This window comes from Aethalodelphis obliquidens, unplaced genomic scaffold (genome assembly GCF_003676395.1).
Source record: "Aethalodelphis obliquidens isolate GAN/ISIS:26980383/991018 unplaced genomic scaffold, ASM367639v1 scaffold25, whole genome shotgun sequence".
In the NCBI taxonomy this organism is placed as follows: Eukaryota; Metazoa; Chordata; class Mammalia; order Artiodactyla; family Delphinidae; genus Aethalodelphis; species Aethalodelphis obliquidens.
This window is the reverse complement of record NW_020837969.1, coordinates 31,900,288-31,925,779: the sequence shown is the minus strand read 5'-3', so window position 1 is coordinate 31,925,779 and position 25,492 is coordinate 31,900,288. Positions and strand designations below refer to the sequence as shown.

Sequence of the window (25,492 nt, the reverse complement as noted above, 5' to 3'; positions counted from 1 at the left end):
TGTATAAGGCGCTGAGGATCAGTTCCTCTGCAGAAGGAGAAAACCATGTGAGTTATTCATTCTTACTTACTGCCTTGGTTCTCAGGAAACACAGCGTAAAATCGACGCTCAAGGGCATACCTCTCTTAGCCTGGGTCTTTCACACATCTGCCTCTCTCTACTACATATTTATGCATTTATTGGGGAGTGCAGAGCCTTATTGAGCACTTACTGTTTGCCTGGCACCATGCTAGATGCTGGGGATGCAAGGATAAAGGAGACAAAATAAGATCCTCCAAGAGCTCCCAGTTGTGTAAAAGACACCCCAAAGCAAGTAGTTATAAAAGGTCAACAGGAGGAGAGAGAGGTTAATCCGATTGGGGTGAAGGAGGGAGGTGATGGGCCGAGAGGGAGTCAGACAAACCTGCTGGGGAGAAGCAATGCTAGAAAGATGAACAGGTGGGTTTGCCACATAAAATACAGGATGCCGATTTCAATTTAAATTTCAGATATACAAGAAATAATGTATAGTGTAAGTATATTCCATGCAATATTTGGGATATACTTATACTAAAAATCTTTTTTTTCTTGTTCATTTGAAATTCAAGTTTTACGGGGGCATCCTATAGTTTCATTGCTAAACCCGGGAAGTTTATGAGCTGGAGTTTGTACGAAGGTGAAGGAGGGTGTTACTGACAAAACAACATGTGTAAGAGGGAGGGACTGGAGGGACATTGGAGGGCAAGATCTTGATATTCTTCTGGAGTCTGGGCTTTTTCCTGTGGACAATCAAAAAGTCTGTGAGGGTTTTAATCAGAAAACCAGCCCATTAGAGATTTTAAAAAGTTATGTTAAAAATGTGTGTTTTCGTTCCTTCTTTTCTGGAAGGCGGTACATAAATTCTACAATGTATATATCTATAAATAAGGTAGTATATTCAAAATTGAATACAAATTGCCAAGCCCAGTTTGACAATGCCTCTTCTGGGGAGAGAGAGGTGGGTCTACCTGAGCAGTGGGGCAGGCAGGGGCTGTGTGTCCGTGGCCTTGAGGTAGATTAGGGTGGGCACTAATGCTTGGGTGGCCTAGGGAGGAGAAATTACAGGGAGCAGAATTTCCCTTCAGGAAAGGAAGAACATTCTCATGAAGTTGCCTGAACCTGGTGGCTGTGTCCCCAAGAAGTGAAAGGGTCCAGTGGTGGTGGCTTGGTGCTCAGCCAGCCCCCATCAAGAATGGTGCAGAGGTTTGGGGACTTCCCTGGTGGTGCAGTGGTTAAGAATCCACCTGCCAATGCAGGGGACATGGGTTCAAGCCCTGGTCCGGGAAGATCCCACATGCGGCGGAGCAACTAAACCCGTGCACCACAAATACTGAGCCTGTGAGCCACAACTACTGAGCCTGCACTCTAGAGCCTGCGAGCCACAGCTACTGAAGCCCGCGCGCCTAGAGCCCGTGCTCTGCAACAAGAGAAGCCACTGCAACGAGAAGCCCGCGCACCGCAACGAGGAGTAGCCCCTGCTTGCCGCAACTAGAGGAAGCCCGCGTGCAGCAGCGAAGACCAAGCACAGCCACAGATAAATAAATAAATTTATTTTTAAAAAAATGGTGCAGAGGTTCACCAATACTGTATTGGACACTTAAGAATGCATTTGGAGGGTAGCTCTTATGTTAAGTGTTCTTAGCACAGTAAAAAATGAATAAAAAGAAAGATGCAGAGGGGTGTTTGCCTGGGAGGAGGTGGAGCTGGACTATGCCTTTAACTCCAAATGTTTATGATTCTTCCCAGACATTCCCAATCCCAGACAGCAGGTCAGGCCAATTCTTTTTTTTTTTTTTTTTTTTTTTTTTCGGTACGCGGGCCTCTCACTGTTGTGGCTTCTCCTGTTGCGGAGCACATGCTCCAGACGCGCAGGCTCAGTGGCCATGGCTCACGGGCCCAGCTGCTCCGCGGCATGTGGGATCTTCCCGGACCAGGGCATGAACCCGTGACCCCTGCATCGGCAGGCGGACTCCCAACCACTGCGCCACCAGGGAAGTCCCTAGGTCAAGCCAATTCTTGAGTCAGAGGGGATTGGGAACCTCCGGGCATTTGCACCTCCACAGAGGCGGAGCAGAAAAGCAGCTCATCCAAGTGAGAACATTTCTGTGCTTTGTGGTGTCTCGTATGGAATGCCATTTTAAACGTTGCAGACTGTAGAACACAGTTAGGACTGTGTGCCTCCCTGACACTGGATGTTGAGAATCCACATATTTTATTTCCTGAGGTAGCAGGGCAGGCATGAATAGCCCTGATTTACAGATGAGAACTCAGCGCAGAGAGTCAAGTGTGAGTCATCCAGCCTGTAAGGAGCAGAACTGGGGCCATACTCCATACATCCTGGGTCTGAACGCAGACCCATCACCACCCAGCCACAGGCAGGAGACCCTCCGCCCTGCACATTCGCTCCAGGATGATGGGGAGGACGCTGAGTGTACCTCTGGAGAGTGTCATCAAAATCACTGATGATATGACAGTGAAACAGAATGGGAGAAACCGGCCGGAAAGGTCCACCCCGCAACCCTTGTTTTTTCGGAAGAGGGCAGGATGGAGCTCTGTGTGTAGGCGCCGGGGAGGCCCTGCAGTGACCCTGCATAGCCTGACATTCAGCTTTCGGCGACCCGGGAGACTGAAGAATGCCTCCTTAAGCTGGGGCTATGAAGCAACAGGGAACACGCTTCCACGTTTTTTTTTTTTTTTTTTTTAATAAGTTTATTTATTTATTTTTGTCTGCATTGGCTCTTCGCTGCTGCGCGCGGGCTTTCTCTAGTTGCGGCGAGCGGGAGCTACTCTTTGTTGTGGTGCGCAGGCTTCTCATTGCGGTGGCTTCTCTTGTTGCGGAGCACGGACTCTGGGCACGCGGGCTCAGTAGTTGTGGCGCATGGGCCTAGTTGCTCTGCGGCATGTGGGATCCTCCCGGACCAGGGCTCGAACCCGTGTCCCCTGCATTGGCAGGCGGATTCTTAACCACCGTGCCACCAGGGAAGTCCCACTTGCACTTTTTTGAAACGAAAACCACAAGTTTAAAGGTGTATTTTGCCCCTGTTCATTCAAGAAGGAAAGATGTGCCTGGCTCACAACTCCCATACTGGAGACCCCTGGTTCCTGAGAGCTCTGTCATGTCAATAACATGTTTAAAGAACCTTTGTTCTAGAACTTTCTCCTCCACACACACACATTCTTGCCATTAGGGCAAGGGAGACTGGGCTTTGAAGTGCAAAGTTTTGACAATATGACAAAGCACCACACAAACCCAACAGCTGCATATGCACCTCTAAAATATGAAGTGTTCAGGCTGCTCTGCCTGGCGCTGTTCTGGGGGAGGGGGAGGGGGGAGGAGGAGAAAGAAGAGATTGTGTTTATTCTTAAAAAGCAGTAGGTCAACTTAGGGTAAATATTCAGGTATCAAAAACAATGGCTAGGGCTTCCCTGGTGGCACAGTGGTTGAGAGTCCGCCTGCCGACGCAGGGGACGCGGGTTCGTGCCCCGGTCCGGGAAGATCCCACATGCCGCGGAGCGGCTGGGCCCGTGAGCCATGGCCGCTGAGCCTGCGCGTCCAGAGCCTGTGCTCCGCAACGGGAGGGGCCACAGCAGTGAGAGGCCCACGTACCGGAAAAAAGAACACAAACAAAAACAATAGCTAAAGTGTTTAAAATTTATTAGATTAACAAACTTGCTCAATTATATTATTTGATTTAATTTAAAATTTATTAACTGATAGCTGTTCCACATATTATTTTAGAATTTATAATATTTGTACTGTTTCAGTAAATTTTCACCAGAGTTGTCTGCTCAGAGCTACTCATTTATTCAATTTTCCACTTACCCTCTGAATATCTGGATTTAGAAATCAGTACATCTCTTGTTATATATGAGATGACCTTATAAAAATTAGTGCTAGCTTCCTCCTCAATTTCAAGAAAATCAAGACATTTTCTTTAAAAACATTTTAAAAGATTACCTGGGCAGTCACGCTCAGTGCAGTTCCAAACTCCATGGGCACTGATTGGTGGTGGGCAGTCATTCTCCAAAATCCTAGGTGTGAGTTAAAGTCTGTCAGTGGGACAGACTTGAGCCTTTCCTTTCCAGCTGGGCCTTGAGAGGAGCCAGAAATGTACTGAGTTTAGGATTCTGGGGTCTTACATCCACACTCCCTGTATTTCTCAGAACAGTAATGTCCCTGGCTTGCCCCAAGAGGCCTCTCGCTAAGGCCATTTGTGGGTGATCAATGAGAAACAGCAAGACCTAGGCTAGGCCCTCCCATGAACGGATTTGTGAGATTTACTCCAGACTCGAGACCCCCCCACCCAGGACTGGTGGAGGTGTAGTCACTTGGACTAGTTTCCAGAATTTTCATGGTGGGCAGACCCAAGTCCTCCCACCATTTGGGGAAACAGTGCAAACATGAGTGAGAGCTGGGCAAAGCCTGGATCCAGAGGTGACAGGATGTTATCTGCTAACACAACTCTTTGCAATGAGTACGTAAACAGACACATTTGTCTTGGGACTGAGGGCCTGCCTGGAGGAGAGAAAAGGACCCCTACCAAACTGCATTTTTCTCTAACTGCCCCTTGAATCGAGTCACAGTTGCCTGGTTTCCTGAGGTCTATTCTGTGTCTGTGAAGAATGTCTTCCCCAGCTTCTGGGGCTGAGCATTACCAATTGTTTAGGGATTAACCCTTCGCCACCCAAAGTCTTGCTCTCCCGCCATCTCTTTGCCTCCACGCTGCCCCTCTCGTGTTAATGCACCTTTCATTGGCTTAGAAATGACAGGGAAGGTGACCACTGGCAGTTGCTTCCTGTGTGCACAGTGGAATCACCATCTCGTTAGGGGCACCAGGGCTTTAAGAAAATAGCCTCGCTTCTTCAGAAACTCTAGTCGTTTGACTTGGAATGTGTCCATCAAGAAATTTGGTCTGCAGAATCTAAAGCAAGCTTCCCCAGAGCTTTACAAACAAGCTGGCCCAGCAAGGCAGCGCCTCCTCCGGTGTCTGCCTTGAGCCCGGAGCTCTGTGGCCATTTGCCACCTGGGGAGGTGCCACACTGCTCAGATGTGGTCTGCAGCGTTCTTGGCCGCCCTCCACCCCACATTTCAGGACACAAGCAGTGTGGAGACCCAGTTAACCTCAGGAACTGCTGTTGCTGTCTTCTGCCCCTGGGGTCAGTCGTGGTCACACTTCAGGTCCCTGAAGCTTGAGCCTCCCCCTCAGGGTCCCGTTTGAAACATACAAAGAATCCCCAGGAACTCTGAGGTGGCAGTGGCAGAGGGACTTCATCTCCCGGGGGGCTGGATGGGAAGGATGGGCTGTTTCTGCTAAGACTTCCCTCTTGCCTCCTGCTTTAACGGAACCCCTGGTTTTTGACTTGAAGTTCCTGGGCCAGCTCTGAATGTAGCATGTGTGCCTGAGTGATGGACTTGATATTTACACAAGCCACGCTGATAAGTGCACATGTGTTTTTAATGTTTTGGCTTTCTAGACCACAAACATGTCAATGTGCATATGCGTGCACACACAGACGTGCTCTTGGGCTGGGCCTTGAGTAGGGCTCTTTTTTTTTCTTCTTCTTTTTCTTTTTTTAAACTGTTCTCGCAGAGTTAACACCTTTGTTAGCACCCTTTCCTGCCTCACTGCCTCCGGGTTGTCGGAGGGCCGTCATCCGGTTATCCCACCTGGAAAGGCGCTGCCTTTTTAAGCCAGCAAACAGCCCGACGACACCTTCGCCTGGCCCTTGCGGGAGCCGAGACCCACGGGCTGGGGATTGAAAAGCAGACCTCCTTTGCCGCAGCCTTCCTGAGCCCCGGTCTGTCGGAAACGGCCATCTTCGTCTGCAGCCACAGAGAACAACACCGAGGAGGTGGGCTGCTGCATAAAGTTAGGGAAAACTGTTTGAAAAAAAAAAAAAAGTCTTGATTATCTCATGGACTTGCAAGTACTGTTAAGGTTCCTTACTTTCCTGCCATCTGACTCAAGTTAACAGCAGCATTAAACATCGTCTTGACCCACCGCACGCTTCTCTTCGTCTCCAGTCTCTCTTCCTTTTTTTTTTTTTTCTTCTTTTTCTCGTTTCCCCCCCTTCTTCCTTCCTTTATTTATTTTTTGGTTTTGTTTTTTAAGGGGTGTTGACCTGCGCTGAGTTCTAGGGAGCCGACCCCTCCCGCCCGCGAGCCGATTGGCCGGCCACGCGGGTGACTGACGGGCGGGCCCGGAGCGCTCGCGGCGGCCGGCGCTGATTGGCCGGCGCGGCTCGGAGGGCTCGGCCGCGGGAGCGCCGGACACTCGGGTCCCGCCGCCTCGGGAGCCGGGCCGCACTCGGGCCGCGCGCTCGCCTCCCCGCGCGAGCTCCCCAGGGTCGCCCCGCCAGCGCCTGGCGCGGGTGCGGACGGCGCCTTTTGTGCCCGGGGGCTCCTGGAAGTTCGCGGCGGGACGCGCGCGGGGAGGCGGCCGAGGACGCCCCGCGTCGCAGGGGCCGGGGCGCCGAGCATGGGCGGCGGGCGCTGGGCCGCGGCGGGCGCGCTGCTGGCGCTGGCCGCCGGGCTCCTGGCCGCGGGCTCGGCCAGCGAGTACGACTACGTGAGCTTCCAGTCGGACGTCGGCGCGTACCAGAGCGGGCGTTTCTACACCAAGCCGCCGCAGTGCGTGGACATCCCGGTGGACCTGCGGCTGTGCCACACCGTGGGCTACAAGAGGATGGTGCTGCCCAACCTGCTGGAGCACGAGACCATGGCCGAGGTGAAGCAGCAGGCCAGCAGCTGGGTGCCCCTGCTCAACAAGAACTGCCACATCGGCACCCAGGTCTTCCTCTGTTCGCTCTTCGCGCCCGTCTGCCTGGACCGGCCCATCTACCCGTGCCGCTGGCTCTGCGAGGCCGTGCGAGACTCGTGCGAGCCCGTCATGCAGTTCTTCGGCTTCTACTGGCCTGAGATGCTCAAGTGCGACAAGTTCCCCGAGGGCGACGTCTGCATCGCCATGACCCCGCCCAACGCCACCGAGGCCTCCAAGCCCCAAGGTGAGGCGGGGGGTTCCCGGGGCTGTCCGCGCTGCGCCCCGGGACTGGGGACGTGCTCTCGGCCGTGCCCGACCGCCTTGAGAGCTACCGGCCCGTCCGAGGTGGTGCCCGGCGGGGCGAGCCCCGCGCGCACCCGGTCCGGGTCCTGGAGCCGCTGTCCTGGGATCCAGTCAACGGTGAAACAAAGCCTTAGCTCTGGCTCCCAGAAGAGCGCTTCTGTCCCTTGCGAGGGAACCGAGTGCCTATCGGAGTTTTGAACCCCCCAGACGGGATGCGCCGGGGGGAAAAAAAAAAAAGCCTAAACCCCAAATCTGGGAAGCTCAGAAAGGCCGAGCAAATGCTAAGGTGCAGCTTTGTTTATTTGCTTAGGTTTCAGGAGGATTTTTTTTTTTTTTTAACGCTTTCCTTAGCTAGTCATTCAGCCAAGTAGCTCCAGGACTGGTTCAGAACTGGCCGAGAAAAAAAGTTCAGAAGTTGCGAGGCTTTCTGTTTCTCTACCCCTTTCAGTTAACAGCTTCGGGAAGGTTTGGGCGGGGGCGGGATGGAAAGGCTCTTCTCCCTCATTCTTGCATACCCCCTGCTTCTCTCATTTACACAAATCCTCAGGTAATTAGAAAGATAAAATTGTCATTAGCTCATGGCTCAGCTCCCCTTGGGGAGCGAGGCTCCGCAGATTGGAGGCTTTCCTAACAGCCCCAGGGATGAGCCGGAGGTACTTCTCTGAAACCCCTTCCACTTAAAGGGCAGTTCTTGGTGGGGGTGTGGGGGGGAGGAAAAACCATCCCGGGGAGGCAACAAAACAGAACGAAACAAGTTAACAAGCAAATAAACCAAAACAAAACCCCACAGAACAAACAAGCCAACGAAAACAACCCAGCACTGTGGCCTGACTTTTAGAGAGTGAATTCAACCCCAAATTCTTCGGAAGCGGAGTTGAGGCTCAAAGAGGTAGAGGTCCATACCCAGGGCGCCGAGCAGAGCGGTCCGCATCCCAGGGGCTTTTGAGGAACGGGTTTAGGGTGGGGGGAACCTGCTCATGGCTGACTCAGTTCATCTCCAAGGGATGCCAAAGCACAAAGGTCCCCCGAGGGGCGTACTCCCCAGAGTGAGGGCGGGGTAGTCCCGGGAAAGGGCACCCCGAACTTTGAATGCCTTGGCTTATTCCAGGGAAGGAGGAGGTGGTCCAGAGGGGCGGGTGTGGGGTGGCAGGTCTGGCGGGTGGGCAGGGCAGCGGCCCGCCTGCGGGGGCAAGGTCTGGGTCCCGCTGCTCCCCTTTCCTGGGGGTCTGCACAGAGTTCACCTTCGGGGAGGCGCAGCCCTTTGAGAACGGGAGCCGAGCCGTTACCTGGAGCGGACAAAGCGCTTTGTGTTCTGTCCGCGTGGAACCCACGGGATTTTCCTTCTCCCCGTCGGCACTGCCGGCGGGCAGACTAGCCCAGCCCTGCCCCCGGAGGCCGCGGCCAGCTCTGCTGGGGCTGAGTCCACCCCCCAAGTGCCCCTTTCTGGTACAATCAGCGACAGAACACTTCTGAGGGGGAAGCCCTTCTGACGGGAAGGTAGGGGTGCTGGCTGGGCTGCCTACTTGTGAAGGGACGAGCATCCTCCACCTCGATGCCCCAAAGGCAGGGGTGGCGGGGTGGTGGTAGGGAGACCAAACCCGTGCCCTCTTCTTGGAGGCTTTGACTCCTTGGCTGTGTCCCACTGGGCTGCTCCTGAAGTCTGCCCTTTGCACCATCTCCTCTCCTCCCTCCATCCCAGGAGTGCTCAGGTCGTCACCCTCCTGAGACCAGCTGCACACAGAGAACAGTTATGAAGGGACCAGTCCTGTGTGGGACTTGGGACCCGGTTGTCCCCACCGAGTCTTTGGTGACAGGCTCTGGGGGAGGCTCCGCTCCTGCCCAGGACTGTGGGCCCTCAGTGGGAGGGACCCCCTATAGGAGTCAGTCCTCTGGGGCCGAGAGGCCACTGACTGTCAGCTGAGCCCGGAGGTGGGAGGGCTGTGTGTGTGTGTGTGTGTAGGGCAGGTGGAGACTGGTCCTCGTAACCTTACGGCTGGTGGCTCCAGCATCAGAACTGGTACTTTGGAGGAGACCAAGTATACATGCCCTACTTTTATTCTTTATTTCTTTTTATTCTGTAAACTTAAAATGGAATTTTCAAAGCAGCGGCATATCTCTGCATGCCGCAGGCTGGTTTCTGTTCACATACTTGGACAAGCACCGTTTGGGGGTATTGGGCAGGCCTTTGGGGCCGCATGTTATCAAAGATAAACTTGATAATGAGACTGAGTCAAAAGACACCCCCCCACACCCCCAAAGGCTTCAGCCCAAGCTGCTTCAGCATCTGTTATGGGAGAGGAAAAGTGTTTGTTTGTTTGTTTTCAGGAAAGTTATTTCTAAATCTTGCCCTTGCATTAGACCTGTACATTCCCAGGCTGATAAATTGTCGTTCCTCCTCCCAGCCAGGTTTTACTGATTCAAGCTCTGCGAACGAGCACATACCTTTAGTTTTATTTTTTTGTTGATTAGGCATGTTGTGTGTTAAAACAGCCTGGCTGTTTTAGTCACAGATTGCAGAGGCCACGGTGCACTCATCCTTCCCGGGAGCCTTCCTTAGGGTCCCTTCCCTGTATTGAAGAGCTGGCCAAGGAAGACCTGCTCTGTGTGTGTGTGGGGTGTGTGTGTGTGTGCTGTGTGCATGTGTGTGTGTGGGGGTGTGTGCTGTGTGGGGGTGTGTGCCGTGTGCATGTGTGTGTGTGTGCTGTGTGTGTGTGTGTGCTGTGTGGGGATGTGTGTGCCGTGTGCGTGTGCCGTGTGTGTGTGTGTGCTGTGTGTGCTGTGTGTGCGTGTGTGTGTGTGCTGTGTGAGTGTGTTCTCTGTGTGTATGTGTGTGTGTGCTGTGTGGGGGTGTGTGCCGTGTGCATTGATTTTTAAAAATCCACTTACTCTTGATTCCAGTGTTGGACTTTCCCGTCCTCTCCCTTAACTACTGATGAAACACAAAACCTTTTGGGTTTTGGTTCTTTTGCTTTAAACATTATTTTAAATACACCTTAAAACAACCATTTAGTTCTGCCTCTCCGATGGATGACTGGGTGGATTTCTCCTGCTCGGGCCGCTCGCAGGGCCCCCCAGCACAATCCAGAGAGGCCACAGATTAATAGCGCCCTACACAGTCTAGAGCTGCTCCACAGTCGGCTGTGGGTGGGGGCAAGCCGTGCGAACGCACAGAACTCACTGCAGCCAGCTCCTGCCCGGCTGGGAGACGCTGAGGGCCAAACGTAGCTGAGCCCGGGGCGCCAGTCGGATAGGGATAGGGGAACTCAGAGCGTCTAGACAAGGTGATGTGAGCGAACAAGGGGAATCCGGTGTTTGTATTCAGATAGTCCTGCCCTGCAGGTTGTTTGGTCAAGGTCACATTCATAGAACTTTGCAACGTGATAACTTCCACTGAAAAAAAATAACCCAAACAAGGAAAGCCCCAAAGCACAGTCCACACTCCCGAAGTAGATACCACGGTCCTTCCCACATTGCGGGATTTCCTTTCCGTTTTTCTCCCCGTGGAAGCAAGAACCATGATGCAAAATTCTGGGTGAGTTTTTCCCTTTTGTCAGAAACACAACCTCTGGAATCCGATCTTAAGTTCTGGCTGAAAAGCACATTTTCAGCATCCGGGCCAAAATATAGCCCCATGGTCTCCTGCTCGGGGCGTGGCTGTGGTTCTTGCTGCAGGACTCTGGATGGAGTGCGGCCCTGGGCACAAAGTAAAGGTGGGACAGGGATCTGTCAGTAAAGACTAAGGTGTACGGCCTCTGCTGCGCCTCGCAGGGACCCTGCTTGGAAGTGGGGCAGGGGGGTCGCGCATCACCTCCCCGGAGCTGGGGACCAGCTGCGTCCTGGGGCCAGCACTGGCCCCGGAGGGCTGTACAGCTCCCTTCTCATCCACCATGGGAGGCTCTGCCTGTTTCTCTGAGCCATAGAAGTGCTCGAAGGTGAAGGAGATGCCGCCAGAGGAGCCACGAAGACGGAGGGGGAGGAAGAGGATGAAGAGCCTGAGTCGGAGCGAAGGTCACTCAGCGCCCCATCCTCCCTGGGGGTGACTGCTCCCCACCCCCAGCGTGGCCGGGCATGGCCTCCACCAGTGCTGCCGAGGTGGAGGACCCTTAGAATGTGCTCATGCTTTCCCGCATCATGGATAAAACTCCAAGTTGTCTGATAGACGACGGAGGTGACGGTGGGATGGCGGCGGTGGTGCCAAGCCGCCTTCCCTTCTGGCGATCCCACTGGGCCGCTCTCTCCCTGCCCTTCCACGGAGCCCCCTTACCTCCCAGGGGTCTCTCCAGCATCAGCAGCATTTGGCTGGGAGGACCCGCTGGCCCTGGCCTCCAAGGCCTCCCCCTCCCCCGGGGCCTCAGCTGCCCCCGGTGGCCCCCATCCCTGCAGCACACACACCTCCTCTTCAAAGCCCTTCACAGTGTGAAAACGCCTCCAGAGGGTCTCTCCCATGTCTCGCCAAGTCCTTCCCTTGGGCAGCAGGGCTGGTGCCGTTCCCAGCCCCCACCAGCTTCTCCTGCTTCCCGCCCCTGGCAGGAGCTCGCTGCAATAGCCCTTCTGGGGAGGGGTGTTCAGGGCCTGTGGTTGGCGTTTGTGAGTCGGGCTGATTTTCTTTCTTGGCTCCTGGAGAGCTGGTCGGACGGATCGGCCGTCTTTTGGGGAGTTTGGGAACAGGAAGTGGGCAGGAATCAGAGGGGGGTATTTCAAGGAGAGGGGAGAAAGAACCGGGGGGCAAACAACTGGGGTAGAAGTGTTTGGTTACAAGTCAGCTTCTCCTAGGGACCCACCACATCCATCAAGCCACAACTCAGGACCCATCCCATCCAGCCCCACATCATGTTGGTTTTCATAGTTGTACCATATTCAACAGCTCTAGTCCCCAGATTTTCAAGAAACTATGCGTCTGTTTTGGTCTCCAGGACTCATCTTTTCTCAAGTTGCCCTATCAGAATTCCAGAAGACCTTTAACTCCTTCCAGCCTGGTCCCTGGGCTGATCCGGGCCCCAGGGGCAGGTCCTCCCCGCGTTCCACCGCAGTCACTCAGCTCCTGTTCTCCCCTTGCCCTTCCTAGGCACGACGGTGTGTCCTCCCTGTGACAACGAGCTGAAATCTGAAGCCATAATTGAGCATCTCTGTGCCAGCGAGTTTGGTAAGAAAGCGTCCCTGGCCGCCTCTGGGAGGTTGGGCACCCCTGGCTGCTCCCATTCTGCATCCGTGGTACAGAGCCTGTGGGAGCATCTTTTTGGAGATGTGTATTCTCTCCCTCCATCCTCCCCGGACGGCTGCTGTTCTCAGGCAGATGGAAGGCCAGATAGGATGGGGAGCCGGCCGGTTTTTATGAAAGTCAAACTTGGCTTCTGTTCTTCCGTGTGTGGGATCACTCGGCAGGTTTGGGGGGACCTTCTCGAGGAGTGGAGGGAGGCAGGCTTGGGGAGAGCTGTAGAGGAGCTGGGGGAAACCGGGCGGCTTGGGCTGGCCTCTCGGCACAGCTCTTCTTCCATCCACCCCTAGGTGTCAGCACCACTCTGCCCAGGATCTGGGAGGGGAGTCTCCACGCGCTTAGGGCATTGCCGGGGCGGGCGGGTAGTGGGTGCGGCGGCTCTCAGGTCCTTCCAGGCCAGGAAACTGACAATCCCACAGTGAGGGGTTTTCCTTCCCTTCTTCGCAAATCACTCCGGGCTAAAAGGCAATTCTGGATGAGCCCTTGCAGCCCTAGGAGAAGGGCTGGATGTGGCCCCGGGGGCTGATCTCAGGGAGCCTCTCAGGGACGGTCCCCGGTAGTCTGCCCCGCAGAAGACCGAGCTTCACACACTGTGGGCGGCTGTCCTCCGGAAAAGTAGACGTGAACTGCATCCTTTTGAAGGGCCGACTCCCTCCAGCCTCTATTGTATATGGATGCTGAGAAGTGCCTGCCGCCAGGCCTGCTTTGCCAAGGACAGGTTCTCACGATTCTGGCCATTGTGTCCCCGAGGCTGGATTTCTTACAGAATTCCTCCCAGGGAAAGCATGATGGTAGGTAACGTGAGTGTTTACGTCCATCCAGGGCTACCTACTCCGGGTTTTCACTAACCAAGCATAATAAAGTACGTGAAAGGGCCTCGTGCTGGCAAAGTGCCGTGCTGGAGAGCTGCACACGTGTATGTGCGCACTTGTAAGCTAAAGGAAATGGTTCATGTGACAGGTGTAGTCTCAGGTATTTGTCATTGTGACTGAAGGTGGGAAGTGGCGAATTCTGACCCTTTGCCACGGAGAGCTTCTTGAGAATGCACACGTTTTTTAGTGCCTTATTTCTGCATTAAGTATCTCTCCCTGCCTTCTTGGTTCTTGGTGAATGACCGCTGGGACGATTTCGTCTCCCAAGCATTCCACTGCTTGTGTTTGAGTCACATCCTTTGTTCTGGTTGCCATTTTAAATGAACTCAGATAAATTGTAGAGGGACCTGCAGCAATGTTCCCAAACTCTCATGACCCTTCCGTCTGACGGCGGTGACACTTGCTTGTTGACGCTCACACCTTTGCTCCATCAAGGGGAGCCCAACGCCCAGCAAGGCTGGCGGGTCTCTGCGGCAGAGTCTGCGCGGCCCCAGCCTGTCTGAGTCACAAGCTTTCCTTCCGCAAACGGCGCGAGATACCTTCCCAAAGAGGCATTTGGGCATCGAGAAAAAGGCCAGAAATAAAATCTCTCAGAAGTCCTGATGAGAAGCCTTTTGCTGCGTGATTGGGGGGGTGGCAGGAAGAATCTGCTCGGATGTGGCTGTTATCCCGAAGCATCCTTCCTTGCGGGGGGCCGGAGGCAGTGTGGATAATACTCAGGGGCCACCTTTAGATTTCACTGACCCTCTTCCGATAGTGTAAATCACCACACTCACTTTTAGAAGTCGACTCCCTGACGTTTCAGCAACTCCAGGCAATCGTATTAGAGCCCACTCTGAAAGGTAATATATTAGCTGATGTTCTACGTTCAGATGACTTCTCCCGGGATGACTTCTCCCGGGACTGCGTGTGCGGAGGACGCGACTCAGATTCAGTGTGTCCAGTCATTGACTGAGCCACGCGTCCAGTCGGTCACTCAACATTTCTTGAGTGCAGAGCTCTGTGCTAGATACCGTGTCCTCAAATACGGACCTAGAATAGACGAAAATTTCATTAAAGAAATTTCTTCACCCCGACCAAGCACGAATCGGTGATTTCCTAGAGAATCGTGGTGTCATAGAACTCACCGCCTGAAGGGGGCGCCGTGGAGACTCCAGGCGAAGGATGTTCGGCAGCCCTGAGAAGAGAATCTGCACCTTCTCGTTCAGATTCTCAGTAACCCACCAATCTGCTTTTGTTGGGGGCTTTAGTGGCAACTTGTTAAACTAGAGCCGTTCGCTAGACATGGGCTGAAGAAGCAAACCTTGGGAAAGAATTTGAGTGTGAAGGTTGACCTTTGGGTGAAGGGGAAAGGTGTGGAGGGGGCTGCGGTAAGCCTACTGGGGAGGGACAGCCTCTCCCCGCGGCAGTGGCTCCCTGCGTGCAGGCGCCAGGGGTGTATCTTATTTTAATAACCAGTCAGGGCCTGGGCAATCTGATTGGCTGTTTGGGACTGTGTTCCTTTCACCGGGAGATTATCTCCTTCTTGAGTTCCTAGAACTTTTGAATTCTCCTGGATCCTCCAGGTCATCCTATCAAGTCCACTTATTTCACAAATAAGGCGTCTGACTTGCCCCACTGGAGTTCTTTTACTCGCTGTCACGCTGCCTTCCCCCCTTAGGAGAAGATGAACAGCCGCTGGGCTCCCTCCTGGAGGCATTTATCTCCTCCTTGCTTGGGTGTCCTGGACGCCAGGCTTCTTTATCTGAATGCAGGAGAGACTTTTATGGGTTTTCTGTGTGTCATGGTCTCATAAGGCAGTAAATAGGATTTTTTTTTCCTCTCTCTCTCTCTCTCTGCAGGGGCTGAGCTCAGCTCTGCCCTTCTCGGCACCCTGGAGAATGCAGCCTTGTTGAGAAACTTGTTTCCTAGCTCAGCTCATTTCAAGTAAGGGAGGTAGTCAGCCACGCTGATGGGATTCAGTTAAGAGACAAAGAAATGCAGCAGGGCAAGCTGACACACAACAGAGAAGAAAAAGAATGCTTTACTCCCTACTCCAGGGATCAAACTTTGCTTTAAGCGGCCCTGACATCCCCTGTGGGAAGACATCAGGTTGTTGGAAGGCTCCCTGGGAACTCCAGGAACAAGGGGTGCTTTCCTTCTGGGTCAGCACGCCCTCGCCCTCTCCTGCCAGTGCGTCCTCAGACCCCTGCCGCCCCCGTAGAGCTGGGCCTGCCCGGCCTATCACCGGCTCCCCGGGCGGCACAATTTTTTAAAAAATTGTTTATTTATTTTTGGCCGTGTTGGGTCTTCGTTGCTGCGTGTGGGCTTTCTCCTAGTTGCAGTGAGCGGGGGCTACTCTTCTATGCGGTGCGCGGGCTTCTCATTGCGGTGGCCTCTCTTGTTGTGGAGCACGGGCTCTAGGCGCGTGGGCTTCAGTAGTTGTGGCACGAGGGCTCAGTAGTTGTGGCGCACGGGCTTAGTTGCTCTGCAACATGTGGGATCTTTCCGGACCAGGGCTCGACCCCGTGTCCCCTGCATTGGCAGGCGGATTCTTAACCACTGCGCCGGGCGGTGCATTTTTAACTCTCTGGCAGGTCTGCTTGGTTCTCTCCACCCCTGCACTGTACCTCCTCAGTTCAGAGCACATATTCTGCCCCCAGCAGGGAAAAGCCTCAGTAGAAACACCTGTGGGCTGATGCTCAGGAATGCAGCTGGATCAGCCTGGATCAAGCACCAGATGTGTGACGGCCAGAAGTTAGACGGTGCAAAGTCTGTGGATTCAACATGGCGGCCAGGCTGCCTGCTGGGCTTCAATGAGAACACCGGCCCTGCTGCTTGTTTTCTCGCTGCTTTTCCTGCTCCATGACAGCAGGGTGCTGCTGTTCTCCCTTCGACGGGTCAATATATTATTTGCAAGCTGCCACACTAATAATCCTGCTGTTAACAACTCAGCACCCATAACTGTCTTTCCTTCAGCTCAGCTTATCCCAGGGATGGGGGATCTGATTTATAATGGCTGTGCGGTTAGGATCCTGCCTCTGGCCACTCTCTAGCTTCTGGATCTGTAAACACCCTTGAGCTTTCCTGGTAGAAATGTGTGGGATAATATACTTCTGCTAAGACAGTTCAGAGCTTCCTCTCGTACTGGCTTCTCCTCTTTTTTTTTTTTTTGAGAGTTCAGGTTCTCCTTTTTTTTTTTTTTTTTTGAGTTCAAGTGGCCACTTCTTTAGCCCAGTATTTTCTGGTTGTGGAAAAGGATTTCTTGGCCCCTAGAAATTTTTCTTGCCTTCTGGAAGTATTTTTTTCCCCGTTTATATGTTTCCTCATAAAGAGTAAAACTGTACACTGCAACACTAAACTGAGTCAAAGAGGAAAGAGAAAAAAATTGGCTCTCACCATTAGTGTTTGGGAGTATTTCCTAGAAGAAGCATTCTCGGCGGTTTCTGGACCTTCACTAATTTGTTCTCACTCTGGCTCACTCTGCTTTCAAGGTGTTTTGGCTGGGCTGCTGTTTGGAGGTGCATTGTTTGATTTCTTGCATAAAGGAGGCTCAGCCTTTCCAAACTAAACCTTGGGTTTCCTCCCACAGAGGAGATGGTAGCTGCCAGCACGGTAATTGCAACATCTGTAAGCTGCTTGAGAGCAGAATCTGTCTCTGATACCATATTTTACCTAACGGTAAGACACCCATTGATCGCGGGATACACCATCCATCACGGGAGATGCCCCGCCCACAGAGAAAACATACTTCACATTAAAATGTGAAGAGAATCTGTGTCTTAGAATGAACAAAACAAGGCCTGTGTGTAGTTAAATCGTCCTTGGTATGGTGTCTTATCCGCGGTAGGCATAAAATAAAAGTTCGTTGGACATGTGTGTGAATGATAGTGTGTGGGCAAGGTAGGGAGATGGAAATTCGCCTTTTTTTTTTTTTTTTTGAGTGGTTTAATTTCCAGTTTATTTTCTGTTAAAGTAACTACAACCTGGTTTTATGTTGCATCATCTTAAAATTCACAAAGATGAATAATATAGGAATTTTTAAATCCAAAAATATTATAATAGTACGCATCTGAGTACAAATCCTAGATTTTCTACAGTGTGCATGGAAATGCCTTTCCTTAATGTTCACAGTTGTTAAATGGGAACAAGTACATTTATATCACAAGATTAGGTTGTATTTAAGTGAGAAAAACAATGTAAAAATTATGTAATATTAAAATGTTCCCAGATGACTAGCAATTGGGATAATTTAGACTTACTTTTTAACTTATTGTACGGGTCGCTTTTTTTTGACCTAACCATTGTATATCCTCCTTTTTCACTATTATCCCATTCCACTAGTACTTATGGAAAACCGGTGAATAGACGATATTATTCTGGCAGTAGACGCACCTTGTAGGCAAAAAGTAACAGAGCATTGGTTTTATTTTGTTTTCCAGTTTTCTTTCTTTTTTTTTTTTAATGAAGTATAGTTGATTTACAATGTTGTGTTAATTTTGGCTGTACAGCAAAATGATCCCGTTATATATATACATCTTTTAATATTCTTTTCCGTTATGGTTTATTATAGGATATTAAATATAGCTCTCTGTGCTGTACAGTAGGACCTTGTTGTTTATGGCTTTCCTTTTTTGTAAAAGGAGAAAACGTCTTTCCAAACGAGTATGTGTAACTTGTTTATTAAATTCGAGGGAAACTGCATCCCTGTTTTGGGTGACTGAGTGTATATGTTAAAAAAAAAAAAAAAGCCCTAATATCTAGAAATCTAGTTCAGTCAAAGTAAAATTAAATAGACAGAGGAAGGAACTGTAACCCCGGGGTGGAGTTGGTAGGCTGAAAACAACTGGTTTTTATTGTCAGTGAAGGTCTCTAAAATACACAGCCCATCCACAGATCTGGAAGTAGTTGGAAGGAGCTGTATGGCATTTCCCATTCAGGGAAACACGGGGTCAGAGCTTTAGGTGCCCTGGAAATGCCACTCCCAGCTCGTGGCCTGTGGCCCGTCCTAAATCCTTTGCCCGTGATGGGGGGGCTTGTTCCGTGCAGAGACCACTGCTGAACCCTTGAGGGCCTTTGAAGCCCTCCAATGGGCTGGGTGGGTCATGGTGGCGATTCCACGGCCTCCCAGTGGAGAGCTGGGGGCCTGGCTGGGGGAATCAAGCCCCGGGCAGTTCGGGCCGAGATCCCATGGGGACCACTCTGCGCTCTGAAGCCATGTTGAGGCTCCGCGAGGAAACGCTGGGAAAAGAGCCAAGTTTCCCCCTCTGGTGAGCACTCTGCGCATTTAATTCTCTCTTGGCTGTACCTGGCAGGACGATTCTTAGATAAGGCGAATGTCAATAGGAACACTTTGCTTTAGCATATTTGGCCCTGAGAAAGTGTATTGAAATGAGAAAGGACCCAGAAACCCAGGATCCACGGGTGGAGGCGGCTCCCCTGGAGCTGAGTTCATCTCTCCCTCTGCCCCTGTACGTACGCCGGGCAACACTGAGAAATCTCCGAACCTCTCCAGGCCTCGGTTTCCCTGCGAGGTGACACTGATACCCAGCATCGGTTTTAGTGAGGAGCAGATGAGCTGGTGTAAGGAGCCCAGCCCTGGGCCCCGCACACCCGCTGGACTCACTACCTGTTCATCCTGGGGGTCTTGGCAAGGACGGGTGGCCCAGCCCTCCGTTCCCAGCAGACGAGGCCTCCCTTCTCTAGAGGAGCCGGGTGCGCAGCTCCAAGGCTCTCAGTTGACACCTCCCCCGAGCCGAATCCTGTTTCCAGCCCTTCCCTGTCTCACATCCTGCTGGAGTCGTTGCTTTCTTTGACCCAAGGCACGTGGCGGGGTGGGGGGGGGGGCATGTGACTGCTCCCTCTTTGTCGATGAGTCCAGCTCCGAAGAGGTTATTCCTTGGGACGGTCAGTTGCCAGACCGCGGGGTTTGGGTGCCCTTTGACGCGCCCTCCAACCTGCCATTCCGTGATTCTCCTGTTGAGTGGCCCCGCCTCACTGCCTTCCCCTCCTTTTTTAAAAAAAACTTATTCTGATGAAATATACATGACATAAGATGTACCCTTTTTTTTTTTTTTGCGGTACGCGGGCCTCTCACCGCTGTGGCCCCTCCCGTTGCGGAGCACAGGCTCCGGACGCACAGGCTCAGCGGCCATGGCTCACGGGCCCAGCCGCTCCGCGGCATGTGGGATCCTCCCTGACCGGGGCACGAACCCGTGTTCCCTGCATCGGCAGGCGGACTCTCAACCACTGCGCCACCAGGGAAGCCCAGATGTACCCTTTCAATCCTTTTTAGGTGTACAGCTCAGTGACATTAAGCGCATTCACACTGTTGTGCCGCCATCGGCACCATCTTTGGCGATTTTTCTTCGTCCCAAACTGAAACCCTGCACCCAAACGCTAACTGCCCTTCTCCTTCCCCCCAGTTCCCAGGAACCGCCACTGTACTCTCTGTCTCTGACTATTCCAGGTACCGCGTGTAAGTGGAAGCCTGCACTGTTTGTCCTTTTGTGTCTGGCTTATTTCACTTAGCATCATGTCCTCCTTATCATTTGATGTGTATATAAACGGTCATGGAGAAGGGAAGCCAAGGGAAGGGTTTACCCTCAAGTTCACCTCTGTTCCCTGGAGCCTTTCTGGGGGTGGGTGGAGAAGGAGGGGCGTAGAGGATGAGCTGAGACAAGGGGGGCTTCTCGCACATTTCTCTGGGTGCTGCTTTGCTCCTCCGTACCCCTTTGTCATTCTGAAGATCTGCTGAGCTGGATGGGACCTCAAAGATCAGCCAGTGCAGGGTGCTCAGCTTACAGATGGAGGAAAATAAGACTCAGATAAAGGAGTTAGTCATCAGATGGCCCAAGGCCACTCTGCCTGGCATCCCTTACCGGTTTTGTTCCCAGCAGCTCTTAGCTGGGTAGCCAGTCTGGATTCCACACCCTTCTTCCTTCATGTCCCCTCATGCCCATCACGTTCCCATCCTGCCAGGAATGGGAGACGAGGCTCTCTGGGAAGGGGCACTGGATGCTCTCAGAGTTTGCCGGGTATAAATGGACTGATGCCTGTGCCTGACACAGGGAAAGAGCTCGGCGATCGTTGGTTTCTTTGTGGAGGGGCAGGCGGTGCTGTTGCATAGAAAGAACATAGGGTTCAGGCCAGACAGACTTGGATGAAATCCCACCCTTATAAGCTGAGCGGCCACGAGAAAGTCTCTTAACCTCTCTGAGCCTGTCTCTGTCACCTGTGGATGGTGATTCCTGTGTGACTGTGTTGGGAGGAGAATTGGGTCAGTCAAGCATGTTCAGTTCCTGGAACATGGCGCCTGCTCCAGCCATAACCATTATTATCTCTTCTTATTGGAAAGAATTGTTTCAGGATGGAAATTGGCCTCGGTAGGAGGATGCAAGCACTAATCAAACCAGCTTGCTTGGCACAAAATGTTAGGAAATGGAATGGAATGTCCTGATGAATTTCTGGTTAGTAGAGGATTAAACTGGAGAAATCTTTTACAAACCCCACTGGGGAAAACTTTAAAAGGTTGATGCGGCTTCAAGGTGCTGAAGTTCACAAAACCAAAACCAAACCAAAAGCAACCCTATAAATAGCAGAACAGTCCGGGCTTTAGTGAAATGACACCCTAAAGCCACTGGAAGGCATCGGACAGTGATGGCCGCGGAATACGCAGCGCTTGGATTGAGTATTTGCTGATTCTAGGACACGCCCACTGAACTGTGTTCTTTTGTTTTTGAGTGATGTTTAGAATCTTATTCCTGATATGAGTTTTTCTGCTCATGATTTATCGGGTCTAAGAGAGACCATAGAGGCGTCCGTGTTGTCCCCTCCTCCCAAGCACTGTCTCTGGGGCAGTTTTCACGTTTTTTCCAGCAGCTGTGATATCTGTGATATGCACTCCCGTGAGCCAAAGAAATAGGCCATATTCAGAAGCAAGTGAGCGTTTAAGTATTGGCAGGTTTCTTCCAGTTTTTCAGAAATGAGCCAGCAGCTCCAATCTGTATTTATTTTCCAAAGGAGAGCAAATGGCCAAAGAGATGTCAGGCCCTCGCCCTGCCCCCGCCTGCGTGGAGCGGCCAATTAAACGTGCATTAGCTTTGGAAGGCTTCTCAAAGCCCTATAGATTGCACTTGAAATCTTTGTTTAGTCTTTCAGGAACACTGTCACATGGATGATTTATCAAAGAAAGTTGTTTATCTGCCAGTAAAATAAACTCTGGGCCTGTTCAGACGAAGATTTCCCGTGAATTTCTACCAAGGTAAACACTGGTAACTGGCAGATTGCAAATTCTGTGTGAAAGCCAGACGCATACAATAAATATTTGAGCTACAGATTTGCTGTGTCAGAGGCCCGGCCTGTCACCAGCACTGTCACTCCCGCCGTGCCCCGGAGGACCTGGCCCTGCAGCCGGGCCGGTGGGCTGCCAGGCCCAAGGACTGCCCCTGCTGCGTGGGCCTCCCTGGGCTCGAGTGCCACTGAGTGTGGCACAGGGAACTTCCTGGTTCAGAGGGGGCAAGCCTCAGTCCGGCTTCCCTCTGCATCACACCGACAGCCCGTCCAAAAGTGGCCACCTTAGTTTTCTTTGCAAATAGACATTTGTTGAACCAAATTGGCAGGAGGCTGGGGCGTGTTGAATGATTTGGGAGCTGGGGCCGGGGCATGGTGGTCGGGGGTGAAATCACCTTGAAGATTCTGCTGAGTTTGAAGGATGGGGGCAGAGGGCTGAGATGCTTTCCCAGGGTCTCTGGCTCTGCTCGTTGGGGGTTGTGAGAGCTCCATTTAGGAATAAAGGGGGAAGATCCAGCCCCGTGAGGGCGGCACAGGCACGTGTGCCCAGGACCTGTCTGAGGGAGGGAGGGAATGAACGGATAAATGGTGATGATGGAATGAGAGGAAACGGAGCCTTCTAGGTCTTTCTGAGGGAGACAGTACAGCGGCTATCTAGAGTGGCTTTTCAGGGAGGGGCTGCTGGGTTATATACTGCTTGTTCCCAGACAGCCCTGGAGTCTGGAGTTTCTGGGTCACCCTGGTCTTGGGGTCCTCATGGAAGGCTGAGTTTGAAGGGGTTTGTGGGTACCACCTCTTATTTAGGCACCATCCTGGGTCCTGCTCATCCTGATTTCCTTGGTGGGTCAGGGAGGGGAAGCAAGGACCCTAGAAGAGATGATGTCACTTGCGAGGGCTTTGGGGGTCGGGGTCAGGGCTCACGTTTGAGGATGGAGAGGAAACGGTGCTGGTCTTTCACGGCTGGGGGAGCCGTGGGTGTGTAACGCCCTAGGGATTTATGTGCAGGTACTGGATGCTTGCTGGCCTGCGGGTATTTAGGGGAATAAAGGAGTATTTCTTCAGGGCAGGAATTAAGGGAAATCCTTTACAACAGATTCTGAAAGGATGGCTGTGAGTTGGAAAGAGATGCCGAAATAGGATTTGACAGAGGGAAAAATTAGGAACCAGCTTCCCTAAGCGACGCTCTGTCTCATTCAGGCAGGAGAACCAGGAGGGATTTTCTTCCGTCAGCATTTTCCCTGGGACGTTTCCTCTGGGAGTTCCTCAGACGTGCTCTCTGCTCTTTGTGAGCCCTTTGAAAATGAGTTCACACTGGTGTGTCTTTCACTGCAAATCCAGCTGGCTTCTGGAGACGGCTTTAGGGCTGAAGGAAGTCCCCACCGCCGTGGCTATGGCCGCAGAGCTAGAATCGGGGCCTGGAATAAGCACGTGAAGCCCTTCAGGCTCCACTGGGGCCTCTTGGACCCAGGTCTGTGCCTGTGGCAGGGACGGCCTGTGCTCCTTCCTGTGGCCTCAGCTCCGCGTCAAGTCCTGAACAGATCTGAGGGCCTGGAGGATGAGGCAGGCCGGAGCCAGGCTTGTCAGGCCCTGTTCTCTTGCTTCAGTGCCGGGTTCCAGCTCTCAGGCCTGTCGGAGGGCAGGGTCTCCCGCGGGGGTTGGATACATCCAGGGCGGCTCCCTAGAGGAGATGAAGGTTAATGGAGAAATTCAAGGAAGGCATCCTGGTGTCAGGAGGTGAGGGCTGGGAAAGGAGTTAAGACTCAAAACAAATAGTACTTAAAAAAAAATTTTTTTAAATTTATTTTATTGAAGTATAGTTGATTTACAATGTTGTGTTAATTTCTGCTGGACAGCAAAGGGACTCAGTTGTACATATATATACGTTCTTTTTCATATTCCTTTCCATTATGGCTTATCACAGGATATTGAATACAGTTCCCTGTGCTCTACAGTAGGACCTTGTTGTCCATCCATTCTCTATATAATAGTTTGCATCTGCTAATCCCAAACTCCCACTCCATCCCTCCCTCCCCCCCTCCCCCTTGGCAACCGCAAGTCTGTTCTCTGTGTCTGTGAGTCTGTTTCTGTTTCATGGATACGTTCATTTGTGTCATATTTTAGATTCCACATATAAGCGAGATCATATGGTATCAAATAATACTTCTTAAGTTGACAAAACCCGATTCAGGTAAATCCGCACAGGTAGAGGTCATCTGTTGGTTCAGACAGCTGACTCGGCGTCCTGTTAGGACTCGCTTCGGCCGAAACCCAGGGACTCAAGGGCTGAGTTGAGGTGTGAGGAAGGAGGTGGTCTTTCTGATTCCAGGTTCCCCGCTGGTAGGATGCTGGGGCCCCAGAAGGAGCAACAGCCGGAGTGAGCAGGTGTGTTACAGGGGTGACCCAACCAGCATGTCTGTGGGTCCGAGTCAGGGATCCTGCCAGCGGGGCATGGCTGCAGGGGGAGTGTGGCAGTCTGCCCTGGGCGACTGAGCCTACGAAGACAGCCTCTAACTTCATGTCAACTACAGCGGCTTCCACGAAAGGGAGGGGGCTGACTAGAGAGAGTCACGGCCTGGCCTTTGTTCTGAGATGCGGAGGCTCGGATGCCCACAGCGTGCCAGGTGCCGGCTAGCACCCAGCCTCTAGGGTGACAGCTCCTTTACTCTTGGCATGCATTCGTTTAAAAACAGGCATATGACGTGTGCGTGTGTTTTCTTTTGAAAAGTCTAACGATCGCAGAAGGTGGGCAGTCTTGCACAGATTTGATCCTACAGATGATTGTTGGGCTTCTGCTGAGGACACGGCCCTGCTTATACTTTAAGCTACGTATTCTGACTTTGGGATGGACAGACATCCAGAGACAGGAGTGTTTGTACTGTTTCTTCCCAGAGCCTGGGAGGAGGGGGGTCCGCACAGTCAAAGCCAAAGAGAGCGGCTGTCTCCTCTCTGCAGGTGCTCTGCCCTTGGCGAGGAAGGTCAGACCTCAGGCAGAAGATAGCTTTTACCTGTGCACATCAGGGAAGCTTTGTAGTGGGGGCAGTTCCGTCCATCCTTTTGTGTGCAGCCTTTCAAACTGCATTCTCAGTGAGAAGGCGTGCACTGAGCTGCCTTGAGGGGGCGAGTGGCCCACGTTATCAGGCCTCCATCCAGACGTGGTGGAGGTGGAGGGGGGTGTGGTGTGTTCGGGGGGCGGGGTTCTCTAGGTGACCTCATAGGAAGACCAGGGCCCCTCACCCTCCCTCTTCCTGGAGCCAACTTGAGGCCAAAGCTTCATCTGGGGGCTTCCCCATGGGGCTTCTGTTCTGCCTCTCGGGACCTGGCACCCGCCAGTTCTGTGCCAGTCCATATGGTGTTCCCTGCCCTTGAGAGGGAAGTGAGTGGTTGACCCAGTCCCGCATTTGCGTTAGAGATGTCATAAATGCCGGCGGAATTGAAGGCTGTATCACGTGCAGACTCAGGAGCAGTGAGTGCGCACGACAGCGACAGCGGTGTGCTTTCTACCTTCAGAAGGCTTACGGTCTGGAGGAGACAGAGGGGAGAAAACAGGCAAGTATAAGATCACGTCGTCAATGCTGAAATCCCTGTAACAGGTAAGCACTGGGGCCATGGGAGCACAGGAGAGGGAGCAGGTCTTCCTGGGGAGGGGTCGGGACAGCTCCAGAGAGGAGGCGCCTTGTGCTGTCCACTGAAGGATTGGTTGGAGTTTCTCACCAAAAAGATGGACATAGGAAGAATATTCTAAGTGGTAGACCCCTCAGAGACCAGGACACATAGGCATGACGTCCTCTGTATATGGGGGAGTGGTGATTCTCTTTGTGGACGGCTTATAAGGCGTATGGGGGCGGGTATCTAGAAATGAGATTGACAGCGTAGTCAAAAGTCAGCTCAGGGCCTTGAATGCCATGCTGAAGAAAGGAACATTTGTCTTGTTGGCAATGAGGGGCCAGGAGCCTATTTTAAAGTGAAGGGCTTGGGTGGAGAGCAGAGAGAGGAGGGGGGAGGGGGAGGAGGGAGAGGAGGAAGGGAGGGGGGGGGGGGAGGAGGGGGTGGGG

The 25,492-nt window shown here is 52.5% G+C and overlaps 1 protein-coding gene across 1 annotated transcript in view; it reads left to right on the top strand.

The window, feature by feature from the left end:
* Positions 1-6,300: 6,300 nt before the first annotated feature.
* SFRP1 (secreted frizzled related protein 1) overlaps positions 6,301-25,492 on the top strand; it is a 43,638-nt gene continuing 24,446 nt past the window's right edge. Inside the window, exons 1-2 of the mRNA XM_027122895.1 lie at positions 6,301-7,023; positions 12,148-12,225. Of these exons, the coding sequence (XP_026978696.1) occupies positions 6,498-7,023; positions 12,148-12,225 (604 nt within the window). The 5' untranslated portion in view covers positions 6,301-6,497. The remainder of the gene's footprint in view (positions 7,024-12,147; positions 12,226-25,492) is intronic.